At 47.6% G+C, this 19,162-nt stretch overlaps 1 protein-coding gene across 1 annotated transcript in view; it reads right to left on the bottom strand.

The window, feature by feature from the left end:
* Positions 1-19,162, bottom strand: part of cacna1g (calcium channel, voltage-dependent, T type, alpha 1G subunit) — a gene marked incomplete at both ends in the record, with an annotated part of 252,992 nt that overhangs the window by 25,121 nt on the left and 208,709 nt on the right. The window contains 5 exon segments of the mRNA XM_084141330.1: positions 3,775-3,828; positions 6,002-6,215; positions 14,213-14,302; positions 14,483-14,608; positions 17,026-17,152. Coding sequence (XP_083997456.1) covers positions 3,775-3,828; positions 6,002-6,215; positions 14,213-14,302; positions 14,483-14,608; positions 17,026-17,152 — 611 coding nt within the window.

Raw genomic sequence — 19,162 nt, 5'->3', positions numbered from 1 at the left:
CCTGTCCATCTCATCAACCTCTCTCTCTCTCTCTCTCTCTCTCTCTCTCTCTCTCTCTCTCTCTCTCTCTCTCTCTCTCTCTCTCTCTCTCTCTCTCTCTCTCTCTCTCTCTCTCTCTCTCTCTCTCTCTCTCTCTTTCTCCTTCCATCTCTCTAATGGTCTAGTGTTATTAACGGCATTCCTACATCAGAGGAATATAAATGAGGGAGAAGAGCAGGGATAGAAGACTTCCGTTAGATCCATCTCTGTTAGCACTGACCTAGATAGAGCTGGCTGCCGTGGTGTGTGTGTGACTGATCAGTACTGATGACAGGGGGAGTAGTTGACACTCTTGTCCTAGTCATTTACTGTTCAGTGCGTTGCTGACATCATAGTTAAGTGGTAAAACATGTTAAATAGCCTTGTTTCACCCCCTGAAGGTGAACATAACAATTAAATGGGTTACAATACAATTACTCTCTCCATTATCATCATGTATGTATATTTCTTTTTAGGAAATTATATAGTAATACCTGATAAAGTGATACAGCACAAGAAGCTATGCCATCAATAAATCAACAGGCAAGGGATGCTGTTAGCTAGGACACAAAATGGCCAAATCCTACTTTTGTACCAGCTTTTGAAGACAAACACAGAGAGAGTAAAATACATCTTCTGGGACATGACCCACACAGAGCAGGTCTGAGTAAAGCGTTTATCTCTTTGGGCTGTGAGCCTGGGAGAGTTAGAGACCATCTGTTACAGTGACACATTCACTCCCCGAGCTCTCTCTCTCTCTCTCGCTCTCTCTTTCTCTTTCCCTCTCTCTTTCTCTTTCCCTCTCTCTCTCTCTCTTTCCCTCTCGCTCTCTCTCTCTCTTTCTCTTTCCCTCTCGCTCTCTCTTTCCCTCTCGCTCCCTCTCTCTCTTTCCCTCTCTCTTTCCCTCTCTCTCTCTCTCTCTCTCTCTCTCTCTCTCTCTCTCTCTCTCTCTCTCTCTCTCTCTCTCTCTTGCTCTTTCCCTCTCGCTCTCTCTCTCTCTTTCCCTCTCGCTCTCTCTTTCCCTCTCTCTTTCTCTTTCCCTCTCTCTCTCTCTCTTTCCCTCTCGCTCTCTCTCTCTTTCTCTTTCCCTCTCGCTCTCTCTTTCCCTCTCGCTCCCTCTTTCACTCTCTCTCTCTTTCCCTCTCTCTTTCCTTCTCTCCTTCCCCCCCCCCTCTCTCTCTCTCTCTCTCTCTCTCTCTCTCTCTCTCTCTCTCTCTCTCTCTCTCTCTCTCTCTCTTGCTCTTTCCCTCTCGCTCTCTCTCTCTCTTTCCCTCTCGCTCTCTCTTTCCCTCTCGCTTTCTCTTTCCCTCTCTCTTTCACTCTCGCTCTCTCTTTCCCTCTCTCTTTCTCTTTCCTTCTCCCTTTCCCTCTCTCTTTCCCTCTCTCTTTCCCTCTCTCTTTCACTCTCGCTCTCTCTTTCCGTCTCGCTTTCTCTTTCCCTCTCTCTTCTCTTTCCCTCTCTCTTTCCCTCTCTCTTTCTCTTTCCCTCTCTCTTTCTCTTTCCCTCTCTCTTTCTCTTTCCCTCTCTCTTTCCCTCTCTCTTTCTCTTTCCCTCTCACTCTCTCTTTCCCTCTCGCTCTCTCTTTCCCTCTCTCTTTCTCTTTCCCTCTCTCTCTCTCTCTCTTCCTCTATCCCTCTTGCTCTCTCTTTCCCTCTTGCTCTCTCTTTCCCTCTCGCTCTCTCTTTCCCTCTCGCTCTCTCTTTCCCTCTCTCTTTCACTCTCACTCTCTCTTTCCCTCTCTCTTTCCTTCTCTCTTTCACTCTCTCTCTTTCACTCTCGCTCTGTCTTTCACTCTCACTCTCTCTTTCACTCTTGCTCTCTCTTTCCCTCTCGCTTTCTCTTTCCCTCTCTCTTTCTCTTTCCCTCTCTCTTTCCCTCTCTCTTTCTCTTTCCCTCTCACTCTCTCTTTCCCTCTCGCTCTCTCTTTCCCTCCCTCTTTCCCTCTCTCTCTCTCTCTTCCTCTATCCCTCTTGCTCTCTCTCTCTCTTCTCTTTCCCTCTCGCTCTCTCTTTCCCTCTCTCTCTCTCTCTCTCTCTCTCTCTCTCTCTCTCTCTCTCTCTCTCTCTCTCTCTCTCTCTCTCTCTCTCTCTCTCTCTCTCTCTCTCTCTCTCTCTCTGTGTGGGGGAAACGAAGGATACACTGTTCCTGGCTGCCACATTACACACAGCACCCCGCTGACAACTTCTCCCTTCCTCACTCGCTCTTTCTTTTTCAAGTCTCTCTCTCTTTCCGTCTCTGTCTCATCTCCCTCTCTCCATCTTTCCATCTCTCTTTCTCCCTATAGGGCACCCAACTAGGTGCCAAGGGGAGAATATCACAGTCAAGCACCAGGAGGGTGAGACATACCTTTAGACACAGACTGTACTGGATATAACTGTGCATCTTTGTTGCATGCACACACGTGCGTGTGTGTGTGTGTTGCTTAGGTAAAGTATAGAAACAGGAGCAGATGGCTTGGTCTTCCCCAGCAGAGAGACGTGATTAAGCAGAGCCTTTGATCCACTGAACTAAATTACACACACAGCAGCCCAAAGCTAATACAGCCAAGAGTGTGTGTGTGTGTGTGTGTGTGTGTGTGTGTGTATGTGTGTGTGTGAGCCAGAGCTAATAGAGAGTGGCAGACTGGCAGGAGGGGCAACCCCATCCCTTCATCCTCTCCCCTTCTCTTCCTCCTATTCTCCATCCCCCTTTCCTCTCATCTTCCTTACTTCTCATATCCATCTATTCTCCTGTATACTTACGTATTCAGTGATTTACCCATATCATGTCCTTTTCTCTCCACTCCATTCCTTCATTTCATTTCTCCCTCCTCCCCTATTTTCTATATTTCCTCCCTCTTCTCCTCCCTCCATCATTTTCTCTTCCCTTCCTCCAAAGTTATGTGTAAAAAGAGGGAACTGCCCCTGTTCAGCTAATATAAGAGTTCTCTGTCATGTTAGAGAACTACGCACACACACACACACACACACACCTCCTCTGAGCGCTGGCTTGCCTAATACAATTATACAGTAAAACAATAATTCGATGTGATGGACAGATTTGGGGTCGGCCTGTCGCATCTGTCTGTCTCACTGGAGCATGTAATAGAAAGAGAATCTCCACGTGTGACTATTCTACCTCAATATGTGGAGATATGACTGTAAACACAAACATGTCCTTACATTCCCTTACCAGGAAAGGGGGGATTGAGAGGGGAAGGAGAGAGGGAGAGAGAGAGAGACAGAGAGAGAGAGAGGACTTTGCTCTCTCATCTAGCAGACAGACAGTGACACAGTCAGAGAGTTCTGGGGTTTGAGGACAGAGGGTTGCTCCTGCATATTTTACAGCCTACCCTGCTACCATCTGGTGCCTGTGACACATGCACACACACACACACACACACTTGCACACACAAACACGCACACACACATATAGACAGACACACACGCACACACATATGCTACACATACACACACACGCACACACACACTCTTTCCCCCTGCATGAGCGTGGGTACACAACCTACAGCTGGTGGTACAGTAACAAAAACAGTTCTATGGATAGTGGATGAATCGTGGGTCATCGTGAAGAACAAGGAACCACAACAAACAACAGGAAAATGTCCACAAACGTCTTTAGCGTACTAAGTCGGATGAGAGAGAGGCAGGAGGACGGGTGGGGAGTGCGGGATGGGACCCTACCTCCCGTGAACGTTGAACCCTGACTTCTGAACCACCATGGTGGGGGACACACAGAACATGCTAGAAACTCTGTACCTGTCAGTGTGCCTTCAGAGAGGACCCAACTCACCCCCGGAATCATCAACACATCTAGAAGAACGAGACCAGGTTAGTCAGAGAGAGGTGTGGAACGAGGGATGGGCGAAGGAGAGAGAGTGTAAGAAGGAGAAATAGGGGTGAAGTAAGAGCAGAAGGATGAAGATGATAAAGTGAGCTGGTTCAACTTCCTACTGTGAGTCTTTTCCACTTATTCTGAGTCCAGTGTGAGCTCTTGATACAGTTGATAAGGGTTCAATGATTCAGTTGGGGATTTTGTAGAGAGTCGATCCCCGATTTTCAAACCCAAAATCCAAAAGATCTGTGACACAAATTACTGAGATTCAAATAGAGCCACTCGGATGGAGTAAAAAAATATTAATAAATAAAGCAACCCCTACATCAGAAGAAAACAACTTACGTTTCCCTTCTCTTCACAAACTCTTGTGCCAACCAGAAAAGGATAACTATAGATTCTGAAGCCTGCCCAGTCACAAGGGTTATACCTCTACTGTACATATCTTTATCAACCATTCTCTTACTCTGTCAAAATATTCTACAACTTCAGTTACAGTTGTGAGTAAAATGGTTTCCAAGCAACAGAAAAAGAACAAGCTTGAGGTTACAGATCTGATAAAGGAAAGACTATAAACTATAGACAAACTAAATATAATCTATAGAAAAATGAAACAGAGAAAAAAACCAATGGACATGAGGGGCCTTGAACAATTATAGAGACGCATAGAGGAGGGCATGTTCATTCTCTATTTTTTAGGAAGAATTTGAGATTAGTTTGTGCAGGCCTGTACAGGGGAAAGGGGGATACCTAGTCAGTTGCACAACTGAATGCATTCAACCAAAATATATCTTCAGCATTTAACCCAACCCCTCTGAATCAGAGAGGTGCGGGGGACTGCCTTAATTGACATCATCGGCACCCAGGGAGCAGTTGTTGGGGTTTAATTGCCTTGCTCATGGGCAGAAAGGCAGATTTTTCCACCTTGCCGGCTCAGGGATTCGAATCAGCAACCTTTCGGTAACTGGCCCAACGCTCTTAACCGCTAGGCTACCTGCCACAGGTGTGTGTGTGAGTGAGCGCAAGAGGGTGGGAGTAAAAGAGTGAGCGAGTGAGTGAGAGGGAGACAGTGTGTGTTCGGTCTGTTTGAGTGACTGTATGTGTGTGAGAGGGTGTGAGTCAATGGTGAGCACTTTGGGCACACCACATCTGCAAGAGAAGTTTGATATCCATCTGTATTTCTCAAGAGAAGTTTGATATCCATCTGTATTTCTCAAGAGAAGTTTGATATCCATCTGTATTTCTCAACAGATGAACAAAGGCATTCCCACTGTCAACTACCATCAACATTTGATGAAAAATATCAAAATGATCTTACTTTGATCCACCAAAAGTATCTCTACAGCCAATACGGCTACTGAAATAACCACTATTTCTCATATCCAATGTCTGGGTTAGAAGGCAGTGGAATCACTATAGAGAGAGGCGAAATCGGGCATCTGGTAACCCGTTCCTGTACAGCTGGAGGGGCGGTCGGGCACAGATCTAGGATCAGCTTACGTTCGTATAATCCTAACACTTTCCATATGGAAGAAACCATAGATCAGCATCTAGGTACTTCCTAGTTTGGTTTGTAGTTCTACCTACCCCTCCAGATGTACTCAACTACATGCAGGAGAGGAGGGGGAAGGGGGAAGATAGGGGGGATGTAACCTCGCCCTCACCCCACCCCCCTCCCTCTAATTCTAAAAGTACCACACCATGCAAGTCCCGCCCACAAGTACTCACTGGGCATGCTCCAAGGGGACGGTCCTAAGTACGCCCTCTACGATAGGCCAGGCAGGGAAAAGGGGGGGGGGGGGTCTACTCTTACTAGACCAGCGCTCAACAACTCCGATCCTGGAGAGAGGCTGGGTGTGTGGGCTTTTGTTCCAGCCCAGCACTAACACACCTGATTCCAGGTTTTTAACAATTACTGCTGGGCTGGAACCAAAGCCTGCACACCCAGTAGCTCTCCTGGACAAGAATGGGTGACCACTGACCCCCCGCAAAGAGAGGACATCTAGCGGGGAGACTACAGGGAGAAAAAAACGGAAGAAATAGCAACTATTTCAGGTCTAGCGCGTTCCTACGTCCGTTGACTTCGGTCAAATCAAACCAAAACAAGCTCAAACCAGGCAGGACTCAGAAAGATGTGGAAAGACTACCGACCAGCCAGCTCCTTCTCCTTACTCCGTCTCTTTTTCTCCATCCGTTTCAGTCTCTTCTCCTCCCTGCGTTTGGCCTCCTCGGCCTCCTGGCTACGCCGACACTTGTGGAAGTTCTCCACCACCACACCCACGAACATGTTGAGCACGAAGAAGCTGACGATGAGCAGGAAGGAGATGAAGTAGAGGAGCATCCATGGGTTGTAGTTCAGCTGCGGCTGGAGGGGGGAGACATACACAGAGCATAGTGTTGTATACTGTACTCTCACACACAGCGTGATGTTATATACACACACTCATTTTTGGCACGTTATGATTATTGTGGTGGTGCACTCAATGCAAATGCTGCAAAACCAGCCCCACATCCCACTGGGCACAGACGTCAATTTAACATATTTTCCACATTGGTTCAACGTCACTTTATTGAAATGACATGGACCCAAAGTTGATTCAACCAGTGTGTGCCCAGTGGGATGTGTGTGTGTGTGTCTCTATCCAACTTGAGTAGAACACACTACCAGCTAGCTGTCTTTTGTGACTGCCAGGACACCGTCATACACCTACTTATCCTGCTGCTACAGTCAACACTACAAAATATAGAAATGAATGCATAAATACATGAATAATACAGTTTATTTTTATACAAAACAGCACATCAGGAAAGCAAAATGTATGAATATACACAGTACTATAAGCTGCAGATCATGTGGAAGAAGCTAGAGGAACGTTGGATGTTGTGTTGGAGTCTGTTGGACAGTAAGCAGCTTACAGAGAAGAGGAGATCAATGCCTAGTCCCTAAAGCAGAGACAGAAACGCTGACCTGATGTTTCATAAACATCAACACGTCTCTGGTCCTGGCCAACCAAGCCTTTGTTCTACTGTTCTGCTATCTCTAGTGAACAGACAAAAAGTGTGTGTGTGTGTGTGTGTGTGTGTGTGTGTGTGTGTGTGTGTACATATACAGTGGCTAGTGAGTTTACACACCCCTTCCACAGTCTTCATATTTTGCTGTCTTAAAATTAACTAAATTAGATTACATAATCTACTCCGCATTTTCAAAGTGAAAGGTATAGAACATTTTCCAAAGATGTCTTGATTGCTTATGTCTTCACACACCAGAGTTAATATTTTCTGGAAGCATTTCTATAATAATAATATTCTACCAAATTTACACAACTCTTAGGGCTATCTATCCATTGTTTTTGTCAAAATTGCTCAAACTCAGTAAATTTGGTTGGGAATCATTGACGGGTCGCAGGGGCGGACTGGGACAAGAATTCGGCCCTGGCATTTTATCCACACCATCCCACATCACTGTCCACACCAGCCCACATTACTATTAGAGGGCTCCAGACTAACAATTTCCCCTGGTGTCACTGGTGCCACAAACTTTTACAGTTGGTGACACCAGCCCATGATTTGGTCGGACCCACTTAACAAAGAGCTGCAGTCAGTTTCAGAATGGGTGGCAATAAATAAGTTAGTCCTAAATATTTCAAAAACTAAAAGCATTGAATTTGGGACAAATCATTCACTAAACCCTAAACCTCAACTAAATCTTGTAAGGAATTATGTGGAAATGTAGCAAGTTGAGGAGACTAAACTGCATGGAGTAACCCTGGATTGTAAACTGTCATGGTCAAAACATATTGATGCAACAGTAGCTAAGATGGGGAGACGTCTGTCCATAATAAAGCGTTACTCTGCCTTCTTAACAACGCTAGCAACAAGGCAGGTCTTACAGGCCCTAGTTTTGTCGCACCTGGACTACTGTCCAGTCATGTGGTAAGGTGCCACAAAGAGGGACTTAGGAAAATTACAATTGGCCCAGAACAGGGCAATTGTTATTTACGGAGAGCCAGGGTCACACTCCAACACTCAGACATCATTTACAAACGAAGCATGTGTGTTTAGTGAGTCCGCCAGATCAGAGGCAGTAGAGATGACCAGGGATGTTCTCTCAATAAGTGTGTGAATTGGACCATTGTTCTGCTAAGCATTCAAAATGTAACAAGTACTTTTGGGTGTCACGGAAAATGTAGTGAAGTAAAAGTAAAAGTTGTCAAAAATATAAATAGTAAAGTAAAGTACAGATACCTGAAAAAAACAACTTAAGTACCCGACAAGACATTGTCACGGTTTCGGCCGAGGCTGCTCCTCCTCCTGGTTCGGGCAGGCTTCGGCGTTCGCCGTCCCCGGAATACTAGCTGCCACCGTTGTATGTTTCGTGTGTTGATTGTTTTGGTCTGTCTGGTACACCTGTGTCTGTTTGTGTCCTAATTACGTGTCCTATAAGTTCCCTGTTTTGTGTTAGTTATATTGTGTGTTGTTGTCCGCGTGTCTTTTGAGCTGCGTGTTTTGCGCTCTTCATGGTATTTGTTTTACGCATGTTGCGTACTGTTTCTCGCCTCTGTATTTTCGAGGTTGTGTATGGATTATTGTGCACTTTACTAATAGTAAAGTTTGTTGGACTAAACCTCTGTGTCCTGCGCCTGACTTCTCATCACATCCACATCGGTACCATACTGACAGAACAACACACCACTTATGGAGTCAGCAGGATCAGCGACGACAGCCTGGTCACTAGAAGAACGGCTCAGTCAGCAGGACTCCATGATCCGGCAACTGGAGGCCGTTCTAGGCGAGGTGTCCAACACTCTGCACCGGTTGGCTAGTGGAGAGGTGCCCACGTCCACATACACCATCCCATCGCCACCGGTCAATCCTCCTCTCTCAGCGCCGGAACCCAGTGGTATTCGGCTCTCGCTCCCGAGGGCATATGACGGTTCTGCAGCCGGGTGTCAGGGGTTCCTCCTGCAGATAGAACTATACCTGGCTACTATACACCCAGCGCCCTCGGGATACGAGAGCGTCTCCGCCCTCATCTCCTGTCTATCCGGTAAGGCGTTGGAATGGGCCAACGCCGAATGGAGGAGAATAGACGCAGCTACCATCACCTACGCTGAGTTCTCCCGCCGCTTCCGGGCAGTCTTCGATCACCCACCTGAAGGGAAGGCGGCGGGGGAGCGTCTGTTCTACCTCCGACAGGAGAAGAGGAGCGCACAGGAGTTCGCACTGGAGTTCCGGACGTTAGCTGCGGATGCGGGATGGAATGAGAGGGCCCTCATCGACCAGTACCGGTGTAGCCTGCGAGAGGACGTTCGTCGTGAGCTGGCCTGCAGGGACACCAACCTATGCTTCGACCAGCTGGTGGACATCTCCATCCGGCTTGACACCCTGCTGGCCACCCGCGGACGTCCCGAGTGGGGGTCGTCCATTCCATCCTCCAGCACCTCCGAGCCAATTCCTATGGAGCTCGGGGGTGCTGGCGCTAGAGAGAGGAGGAGGGAGAACCCGAGGAGGGCCACCCCCTGCACCAACTGTGGCCGTGGAGGACACACCGCGGCCAGGTGCTGGGGAGGGTCTTCTGAGAGAGGGGACAACAGGTCACGCACTGGGGAGTCATTTCAGGTGAGTAGGCGCCCCACTTACCCAGAGCTCTCTGTTGGTCACATGAGTATTCCTGTGCGTTTTCCACAGGTGGCACCTCATTCCCAGCATAAGGCGCTAGTAGATTCAGGCGCAGCTGGGAACTTTATTGATCGGGCATTTTGTGCTAGGTTAGGAATTCCCCTTCGGCCGGTAGAAGTTCCATTCCCTGTCCATGCATTAGACAGCCGGCCGTTGGGGTCGGGTCTGATCAGGGATGTCACAGCACCGCTGACGATGACTACGCAGGGGGGTCATGAGGAAATCATTAAGTTCTATCTGATTGACTCTCCTGCGTACCCAGTGGTGTTGGGGCTTCCCTGGTTAAGCACCCACGATCCTACCATAGCGTGGCAACAGAGGGCTCTTATGGAGTGGTCTGCCCAGTGTGTAGGGAGATGTCTAGGTGTTTCCATAGGGGCGACCTCGGTAGAGAGTCCGAACCAAGTGCCCGCACTGCGCATTCCCCCCGAGTATGAGGATTTAGCACTAGCGTTTAGCAAATCGAGGGCAGCACGGCTACCTCCTCATAGACAGGGGGACTGTGCGATAAATCTCCAGACCGGAGCAGCTTTTCCCAGGAGTCATGTGTATCCCCTGTCTCAAGAGGAAACTGCGGCTATGGAGACTTACATAGCCGAGTCCTTGGCACAGGGATACATACGGCCCTCTACTTCTCCGGTCTCCTCGAGTTTCTTCTTTGTGAAGAAGAAGGACGGGGGATTGCGCCCGTGTATTGATTACCGTAGTCTCAATCAGATCACAGTAAAATACAGTTACCCACTTCCACTGATTGCGACGATGACGGAGTCATTACGCGGAGCGCAGTTCTTCACAAAGTTGGATCTCAGGAGCGCGTACAATTTGGTGCGCATTAGGGAGGGGGATGAATGGAAAACAGCATTTAGCACCACCTCGGGTCATTACGAGTATCTCGTCATGCCGTACGGGTTAATGAATGCTCCTTCAGTCTTCCAATCCTTTGTTGATGAGATTTTCCGGGACATGCATGGGCAGGGTGTAGTGGTGTACATTGACGACATTCTAGTGTATTCTTCTACACGAGCCGAGCATGTAGCCCAGGTGCGCCGAGTATTGAGACGACTGTTGGAGCATGACTTGTATGTCAAGGCAGAGAAATGCCTGTTCTTCCAGGAGTCCGTCTCCTTTTTGGGTTATCGGTTGTCCGCGTCTGGCGTGGAGATAGAGGTAGATCGGGTATCGGCTGTGCGTAATTGGCAAACTCCAACCACCGTAAAAGAGGTGCAGCGGTTCTTGGGTTTTGCTAATTACTACCGGAGGTTTATCCGGGGCTTTGGACAGGTTGCAGCTCCCATTACGTCCCTGCTAAAGGGGGGTCCGGTGCGCTTGCAGTGGTCAGCTGAGGCGGACAGGGCATTTGTCAAGCTGAAGAACCTGTTCGCCTCGGCCCCGGTGCTGGCGCATCCGGATCCCTCTTTGCCTTTCCAAGTAGAGGTGGACGCGTCCGAGACCGGTATTGGGGCAGTCCTGTCACAACGGTCCGGCACGCCACCTAAGCTCCGCCCCTGTGCGTTCTACTCCAAGAAGCTCAGCTCGGCGGAGCGCAATTATGACGTTGGGGACAGGGAGCTGTTAGCTGTAGTCCAGGCCCTAAAGGTGTGGAGGCATTGGCTTGAGGGGGCTCAACACCCTTTTCTCATTCTGACTGATCACCGTAACCTGGAGTACATCCGGGCAGCTAGGAGATTGAACCCTCGTCAGGCTAGGTGGAACATGTTCCTGACCCGGTTTGTTTTTAAGATCACATACATCCCTGGGTTCCAGAACGGTAAGGCAGACGCACTGTCCCGGCAGTATGACACGGAGGAGAGGTCCATTGAGCCTACTTCCATACTGCCGGAGTCTTGTCTGGTGGCTCCGGTAGTATGGGAGGTCGATGCGGAAATCGAGCGGGCGCTGCGTACCGACCCTACTCCCCCCGAGTGTCCTGTGGGGCGGACGTACGTTCCGCTCGAGGTTCGTGATCGGCTTATTTCTTGGGCTCATACATCACCCTCCTCTGGACATCCTGGTATTGGTCGGACGGTGCACTGCCTTAGCGTGAAATACTGGTGGCCAACGTTAGCCAGGGATGTGAGGGTTTATGTCTCCTCCTGCTCGGTGTGTGCCCAGTGTAAGGCACCTAGACATTTGCCCAGGGGTAAGTTACATCCTCTGCCCGTTCCACAACGACCATGGTCCCACCTCTCGGTAGATTTTGTGACCGATCTACCCCCTTCCCAGGGTAATACCACCATTTTGGTCGTTGTGGATCGGTTTTCTAAGGCCTGTCGTCTCCTCCCACTGCCGGGTCTCCCTACTGCCCTACAGACCGCCGAGGCCCTCTTTACCCACGTGTTCCGGCACTATGGGGTCCCCGAGGATATTGTGTCCGACCGAGGTCCCCAGTTCACCTCCAGAGTCTGGGGGGCTTTCATGGAACGCCTGGGGGTCTCGGTTAGCCTTACCTCGGGGTACCACCCAGAGAGCAATGGGCAGGTTGAACGTGTGAACCAGGATGTGGGTAGGTTTTTGAGGTCCTATTGCCGGGACCGGCCGGAGGAGTGGTCGAGGTATATCCCCTGGGCAGAGATGGCCCAGAACTCTCTCCGCCACTCCTCCACCGGATTAACACCTTTCCAGTGTATTTTAGGGTATCAGCCGGTCCTGGCACCGTGGCACGAGAGCCAGACCGAGGCCCCTGCGGTGGACGAGTGGATTCGGCGCTCGGAAGAGACGTGGGACGCTGCCCATGTCCATCTGCAGCGTGCCATCCGTCAACAGAAGGCGAGCGCCGATCGCCACCGCAGTGAGGGGCCGGTGTACGCACCGGGAGATCGAGTCTGGCTCTCGACTCGAAACCTGCCCCTCCGCCTGCCCTGCCGGAAGCTGGGTCGGCGGTTTGTGGGGCCCTTCAAAGTCCTGAGAAGATTGAACGAGGTGTGTTACAGATTACAACTGCCTATTGAGTACAAAAATATTAACCCCTCGTTCCATGTGTCTCTTCTCAGGCCGGTGGTAGCTGGTCCACTCCAAGAGGAGGAGATAGGAGAGACCCCTCCACCCCCTTTGGACATCGAGGGGGCACCGGCGTACAGGGTCCGGACTATATTGGACTCGAGGCGCCGGAGGAGTGGTCTCCAGTATCTCGTGGAGTGGGAGGGGTACGGTCCGGAGGAACGGTGCTGGGTGCCTAGGAGGGACATCCTCGACCCATCCCTCCTGACAGAGTTCCACCGTGGGCATCCCACGCGCCCGGGTCTGCGTCCTCCTGGCCGTCCCCGAGACCGGGGTCGGCGCACGGCTGGAGCCGCGCGTCAAGGGGGGGGTACTGTCACGGTTTCGGCCGAGGCTGCTCCTCCTCCTGGTTCGGGCAGGCTTCGGCGTTCGCCGTCCCCGGAATACTAGCTGCCACCGTTGTATGTTTCGTGTGTTGATTGTTTTGGTCTGTCTGGTACACCTGTGTCTGTTTGTGTCCTAATTACGTGTCCTATAAGTTCCCTGTTTTGTGTTAGTTATATTGTGTGTTGTTGTCCGCGTGTCTTTTGAGCTGCGTGTTTTGCGCTCTTCATGGTATTTGTTTTACGCATGTTGCGTACTGTTTCTCGCCTCTGTATTTTCGAGGTCATGTATGGATTATTGTGCACTTTACTAATAGTAAAGTTTGTTGGACTAAACCTCTGTGTCCTGCGCCTGACTTCTCATCACATCCACATCGGTACCATACTGACAGACATGCCACCAGAGGTCTCTTCACAGTCCCCAAGTCCAAAACAGACTATGGGAGGCGCACAGTACTACGTAGAGCCATAACTACATGGAACTCTATTCCACATCAAGTAACTGTGCCTGAGGGCACACATTTAATTTGTTGTGAAATCTGTTGTAAAATGTTTTTTAATTGTATATAACTGCCTTAATTTTGCTGGACCCCAGGAAGAGTAGCTGCTGCCTTGGTAGCAGCTAATGGGGATCCATAATACATGCAAATAAAATCCTGAATAGGCCTAATCATCTTATAAATTAATTCATAGTGCTTTATTACAAAGTATAATAAATAGACTACTAAGGTACTCAATAAATACTTTTTTTCTATCTAACACGTCCAGGCAGGAATGCATGATTCAAGATATTTTTATGTGCAACCTACACCTACTCATTCAAGGGTTTTTCTATATTTTTACTATTTTCTACATTGTAGAATAATAGTGAAGACATCAAAACTATGAAATATCACATATGGAATCATGTAGTAACCAAAAAAGTGTTAAACAAATCAAAATATATTATATATTTGAGATTCTTCAAATAGACACCCTTTGCCTTGATGACAGCTTTGCAAACTCTTGGCATTCTCTCAACCAGCTTCATGAGGTAGTCACCTGAGAATGCATTTCTAAATAAACTAAAGTAAAGGGGACTTGGGTTGATCATGATGAGCTAAGCCCCTCTCACTAATCTCAGTGTGTGTTGATGCTACAGTGGTTTAGCAGCAAAAACAATCAAACAAACAATGGTTTGTTTTATGTTTGGAGTTTTGTGTTAAGACAACGGTAAAGTGAAGGTATCACTTTTTCCTCTCTAGAATGCCCTACGTTCTACTTTTATACAAGGTTTTCCCATGTGTGGATGTGCATAATGTGTGTGTGTTTATGTGTGGCGGTGTGTGTGACTGGGTCTGTGTACAGCGTGTCTGTTGTATACCTGTTGGTCGACTCCCACTGCATCTAATCCATCATACATGATGTCCACCCAACCATCCTTAGAGGCCAGCACGAAGAGAGACATCAGAGCCTGAGAGAGAGAGAGAGAGAGAGAGGAGAGAGAGAGAGAGAGAGAGAGAGAGAGAGAGAGAGAGAGAGAGAGAGAGAGAAGGGGGGTGATAGAAAGAGGGTCACAAACAAGGTTTCCACAAAGGCATTTTAGAAAGAAAGTGGTGAAGATACATTCCACTGCAAGTATTGAGAATCATACCTGTGCCAGGTTATCAAAGTTGTACTGCTGTCGAACCCATTTGTGGTTGGCCATTATACAGTCTGACTTGTTGGTGATGTTTCTCACGTCATCTCCCTGACACGCAAAGAACTTCCCCTTGAAGAGCTGGAGAGAAAGAAAAAAAAATTGCGCACACAAACACACACACACACACACACACACACACACACACACACACACACACACACACACACACACACATACGCCATGGTCACACTAATGCCATCATTATGGTAAATTCCAATTGCTCTACTTATTCCATGATAGGATTCCCTTGCATGTCCTCGCGTGATTGATAGGAGTGTAACTGACGCACAGCCATCATACAGTCTGACTTGTTAGTGACACACACACACACACACACACCCCACCCCACACCCCCAAACACACACACAGGTGACATGCAATGAACCCGAACAAAGATGATCTTATATCAGTACATTTGTAACAACCTAAACATTACAAAACTTCTATTCGATCAAATACGCCTCACATAATTCGACACTCTTTTAGACCTCCATACAAAAATGGGCTTGTCTCACTAGGACAGATTTTGGGCGGAGTAAATCCTCTCGCTTCGCCTCATCTTCTCTGACCCGGACCCCAAGGACATCTAACTCGTTAGTGTAAATTGGACAATGGACTAACGGCCATGTCTTCTCCATCTATATGACTTGACAAGCAGGGCTGAGCCCTCACACCTGAGGTATAGCCCAGAAACGCCTGGAAGAGCACTTTTTCTGCTGACATGTCTCATGAAAAAAACTTTTTCTCAGAGGTGTTCCCTGATGTACGACCTAAGAGTCCTCTCAGGGGGTGATTGGAGAAGAGGGGGCTTATGGGTAATGCCATATTAGCCACTTGTCAGTTACAGTCCAGTGATAGTGTTGTCACTCTTATCCCAAAACCAGTCTGGTTTTAGAGCAAAACATAGTACAATCTCAGCTGCAACCAAGATAATCAATGATCTTCAGGATGCACAGGACAACAAACTGCATTGTGTTTCACTTTTTATTGATTTTTCAAAAGCCTTCTACACTGTTGACCAAGCCCTGTTACTGCGTAGATTAGAAAAAATTGGTTTTGGTTCTGGAGCGTTGGATTGGTTCCAAAACTACCTCTCCGACAGAACACAGTGTGGCACAGAAGGGCATGAAGTTAGAGTTTCGACAGCTCACGAAAGGAGTCCCTCAAGGGTTCATTAAACATAAGGCCCGCGGGGGGACTAAAACCAAATCTTGAGCAGCTCGCTAATAATAATCTAAATGAAAGCTAGACAGTCAGGGAGCATAAAAAATTCCAAAAACGATGGATAGAAGACCATTTTTTGCTAATTTTGACGGAGTGGAAATATAACAAATTTTCAGTGCGTCTCTCCGGACCTCATTAAAGACTGAATGCAGCCCCCGGGGAAAAATGAGTTTGATACCCCTGAATTAGATCAGTGGTTCTCAATCCTGGTCCTGGGGACCCAAAGGGGTGCACATTTTTGTTTTTGCCCTAGTACTACACAGCTGATTCAAATGATCAACTCATCATCAAGCTTTGATGATTTGAATCAGGTGTGCAGTACTAAGGCAAAAACTAAAAAGTGCATCACTTTGTGTCCCCCGGACCAGGATTGAGAACCACTGGGTTAGACGAAAAGATCCGTTTTAAACAGCACATTGAAAACGTGGAAAATAAACTGAAATTGGGTTTTTATTTTAGGAACAAATATATTTTTTCTATATCAGTTAGGAAGGATTTTGTGCAAGGGACATTTTTATCTGTGTTGGACTATGTTGACATGATTTACATGCGAGCCTCCGCCATTACCCTTAAGGAACTGGGCGTGATGTATCACGGAGTGCTTAGGTTCATAACTAATGCAAGACCACCCACCCATCACTGTAAACTACAGTACATGACATGGTGAAGTGTCCCTCCCTTCCTACCAGAAGGCTTAAGCAATGGTACATATTTGTGTCCAAAGCAGTGCTTGGGCTACTCCCATAATATCTTTGATCCTCGCTAACAACAACGTCACAATCCTACAGCCTCTGCTCTCAGTCAGTGCTCTCATTCATAGCTCTTCTGACAAGGACTGAAATGGGGAAGCAATCCTACAATGCTCTTGGTCTTGGAACGAGCAATAAAATACTATAAAACTGGAGGAGAGGGTGTCGCTGTCTGAGTTTAAAGCTCTGATAGAAGAAAATGTTATTGACCATTGTAATTGTTGTTTATGTATTGTATTGTGCTCTTGTGTTATGTGTACATGCTAACTACTTCCTGCTGACCTCATAGGTTTCTAACCACAAGGGTATTTTCCTGGTTAAATAAAGGTAAAACATTATTATAATAATAATAATAAACTCTCAGGTGGAGAGAAGAGTTTGGTGTGTATAAGGAGTAGAGATGAGTTCTCATACCAAAGTTATTAAGGTGTGAAAACTGCTTGAAATAAAACATTTCCCTGACATTGGTTGGTTGATATTATTTTATTTTTTGTATGGGTTGCATAAATTGTCTATTCTCACCTGTACTCCCAGGATACCAAAGATTATGAAGAAAGCGCAGCAGATGACCACGATGTTCCCGATAGGCTTCAGAGACGACATCAGAGTCTCCACTACCAGCTTCAGACCTGGGGCCCTGCTGATCACACTGGAGATCACGGAGAGACACAGAGGCACAATGTTAAACTTATAAGACTGATGAAGAGTGCAGGAGAGAGAGAAAGAGAGAGAGTTGTTTAGATCTGTTACAGAGCAGCCAGGCCAGATGGAGACGCAGGTGGCTCTCCCTCCACCTCTTCCCCTTCCCTTCTCCTTCCTTCCACTTCCCCTTTCCCTTCGTCTCCTACCCCTCCGTCCTTCTTTCTGTCACAGCGAATCAGTGACGGTCAATTGCCCTCACCCCTCCAGTACCTCTTCCCCTCTCTCTCCCCCTAATCAGTATGTATCTGTACTATCTATCTGTCTGTCTCTTTACCTTTCTGTCTTTCTACCTCTCTGTCTTTCTACTTGTCTGTCTCTCTGTGAGGCTGCATGCTAAGCTCAGCTTTGTCTTCAGTCCAGTGGTCCCATATTCAGGGAGCAGGGAGGGGGAGTGAGAGGAAATCAATAGTTCATTAAGAGAAGGACTGAGAGAAGATATATGGCGATAACACTGAGACTAAGACCAGATCAATAACACTGATCATCACACAGATATGGAGAAACACACTCCACTCGGACACACATAAGCATACAAGCACAAACGCAAACACACCCACTCCCCCAAACCACACCACTAGTGTAACAAATGTGGAATGACCATGAATTTAATATCTCTCTCTCTCTCTCTCTCTCTCTCTCTCTCTCTCTCTCTCTCTCTCTCTCTCTCTCTCTCTCTCTCTCTCTCTCTCTCTCTCTCTCTCTCTCTCTCTCTCTCTCTCTCTCTCTCTCTCTCTCTCTCTCTCTCTCTCTCTCTCTCTCTCTCTCTCTCTCTCTCTCTCTCTCTCTCTCTCTCTCATCTCTCTCTCTCTCTCTCTCTCTCTCTCTCTCTCTCTCTCTCTATGTGGTATACACTGAGTGTATGGTCGGGGCATGGCTCTACAAGGTGTCGAAAGTGTTCTACAGGGATGATGCCACATGTTGACTCCAATGCTTCCCACAGTTGTGCCAAGTTGTATGGATGTCCTTTTGGTGATGGACCATTCTTGATACACACAGGAAACTGTTGAGCATGAAAAACCCAGCAGCATTGCCGTTTTTGACACAAACCGGTGTGCCTGGCACCTACTACCATACCCCGTTCAAAGGCACTTACAGTGGGGAAAAAAAGTATTTAGTCAGCCAACAATTGTGCAAGTTCTCCCACTTAAAAAGATGAGAGAGGCCTGTAATTTTCATCATAGGTACACGTCAACTATGACAGACAAATTGAGAAAAAATAATCCAGAAAATCACATTGTAGGATTTGTTATGAATTTATTTGCAAATTATGGTGGAAAATAAGTATTTGGTCAATAACAAAAGTTTCTCAATACTTTGTTATATACCCCTTGTTGGCAATGACACAGGTCAAACGTTTTCTGTAAGTCTTCACAAGGTTTTCACACACTGTTGCTGGTATTTTGGCCCATTCCTCCATGCAGATCTCCTCTAGAGCAGTGATGTTTTGGGGCTGTCGCTGGGCAACACGGACTTTCAACTCCCTCCAAAGATTTTCTATGGGGTTGAGATCTGGAGACTGGCTTGGCCACTCCAGGACCTTGAAATGCTTCTTACGAAGCCACTCCTTCGTTGCCCGGGAGGTGTGTTTGGGATCATTGTCATGCTAAAAGACCCAGCCATGTTTCATCTTCAATGCCCTTGCTGATGGAAGGAGGTTTTCACTCAAAATCTCACGATACATGGCCCCATTCATTCTTTCCTTTACACGGATCAGTCGTCCTGGTCCCTTTGCAGAAAAACAGCCCCAAAGCATGAAGTTTCCACCCCCATGCTTCACAGTAGGTATGGTGTTCTTTGGATGCAACTCAGCATTCTTTGTCCTCCAAACACGATGAGTTGAGTTTTTACCAAAAAGTTATATTTTGGTTTCATCTGACCATATGACATTCTCCCAATCCTCTTCTGGATCATCCAAATGCACTCTAGCAAACTTCAGACGGGCCTGGACATGTACTGG

The sequence above is a fragment of the Coregonus lavaretus genome, assembly GCF_964263955.1.
Source record: "Coregonus lavaretus genome assembly, chromosome: 25".
NCBI lineage: Eukaryota > Metazoa > Chordata > Actinopteri > Salmoniformes > Salmonidae > Coregonus > Coregonus lavaretus.
Note: the sequence above shows the minus strand (reverse complement) of the source record. Positions and strands in the feature narration are given on the sequence as shown.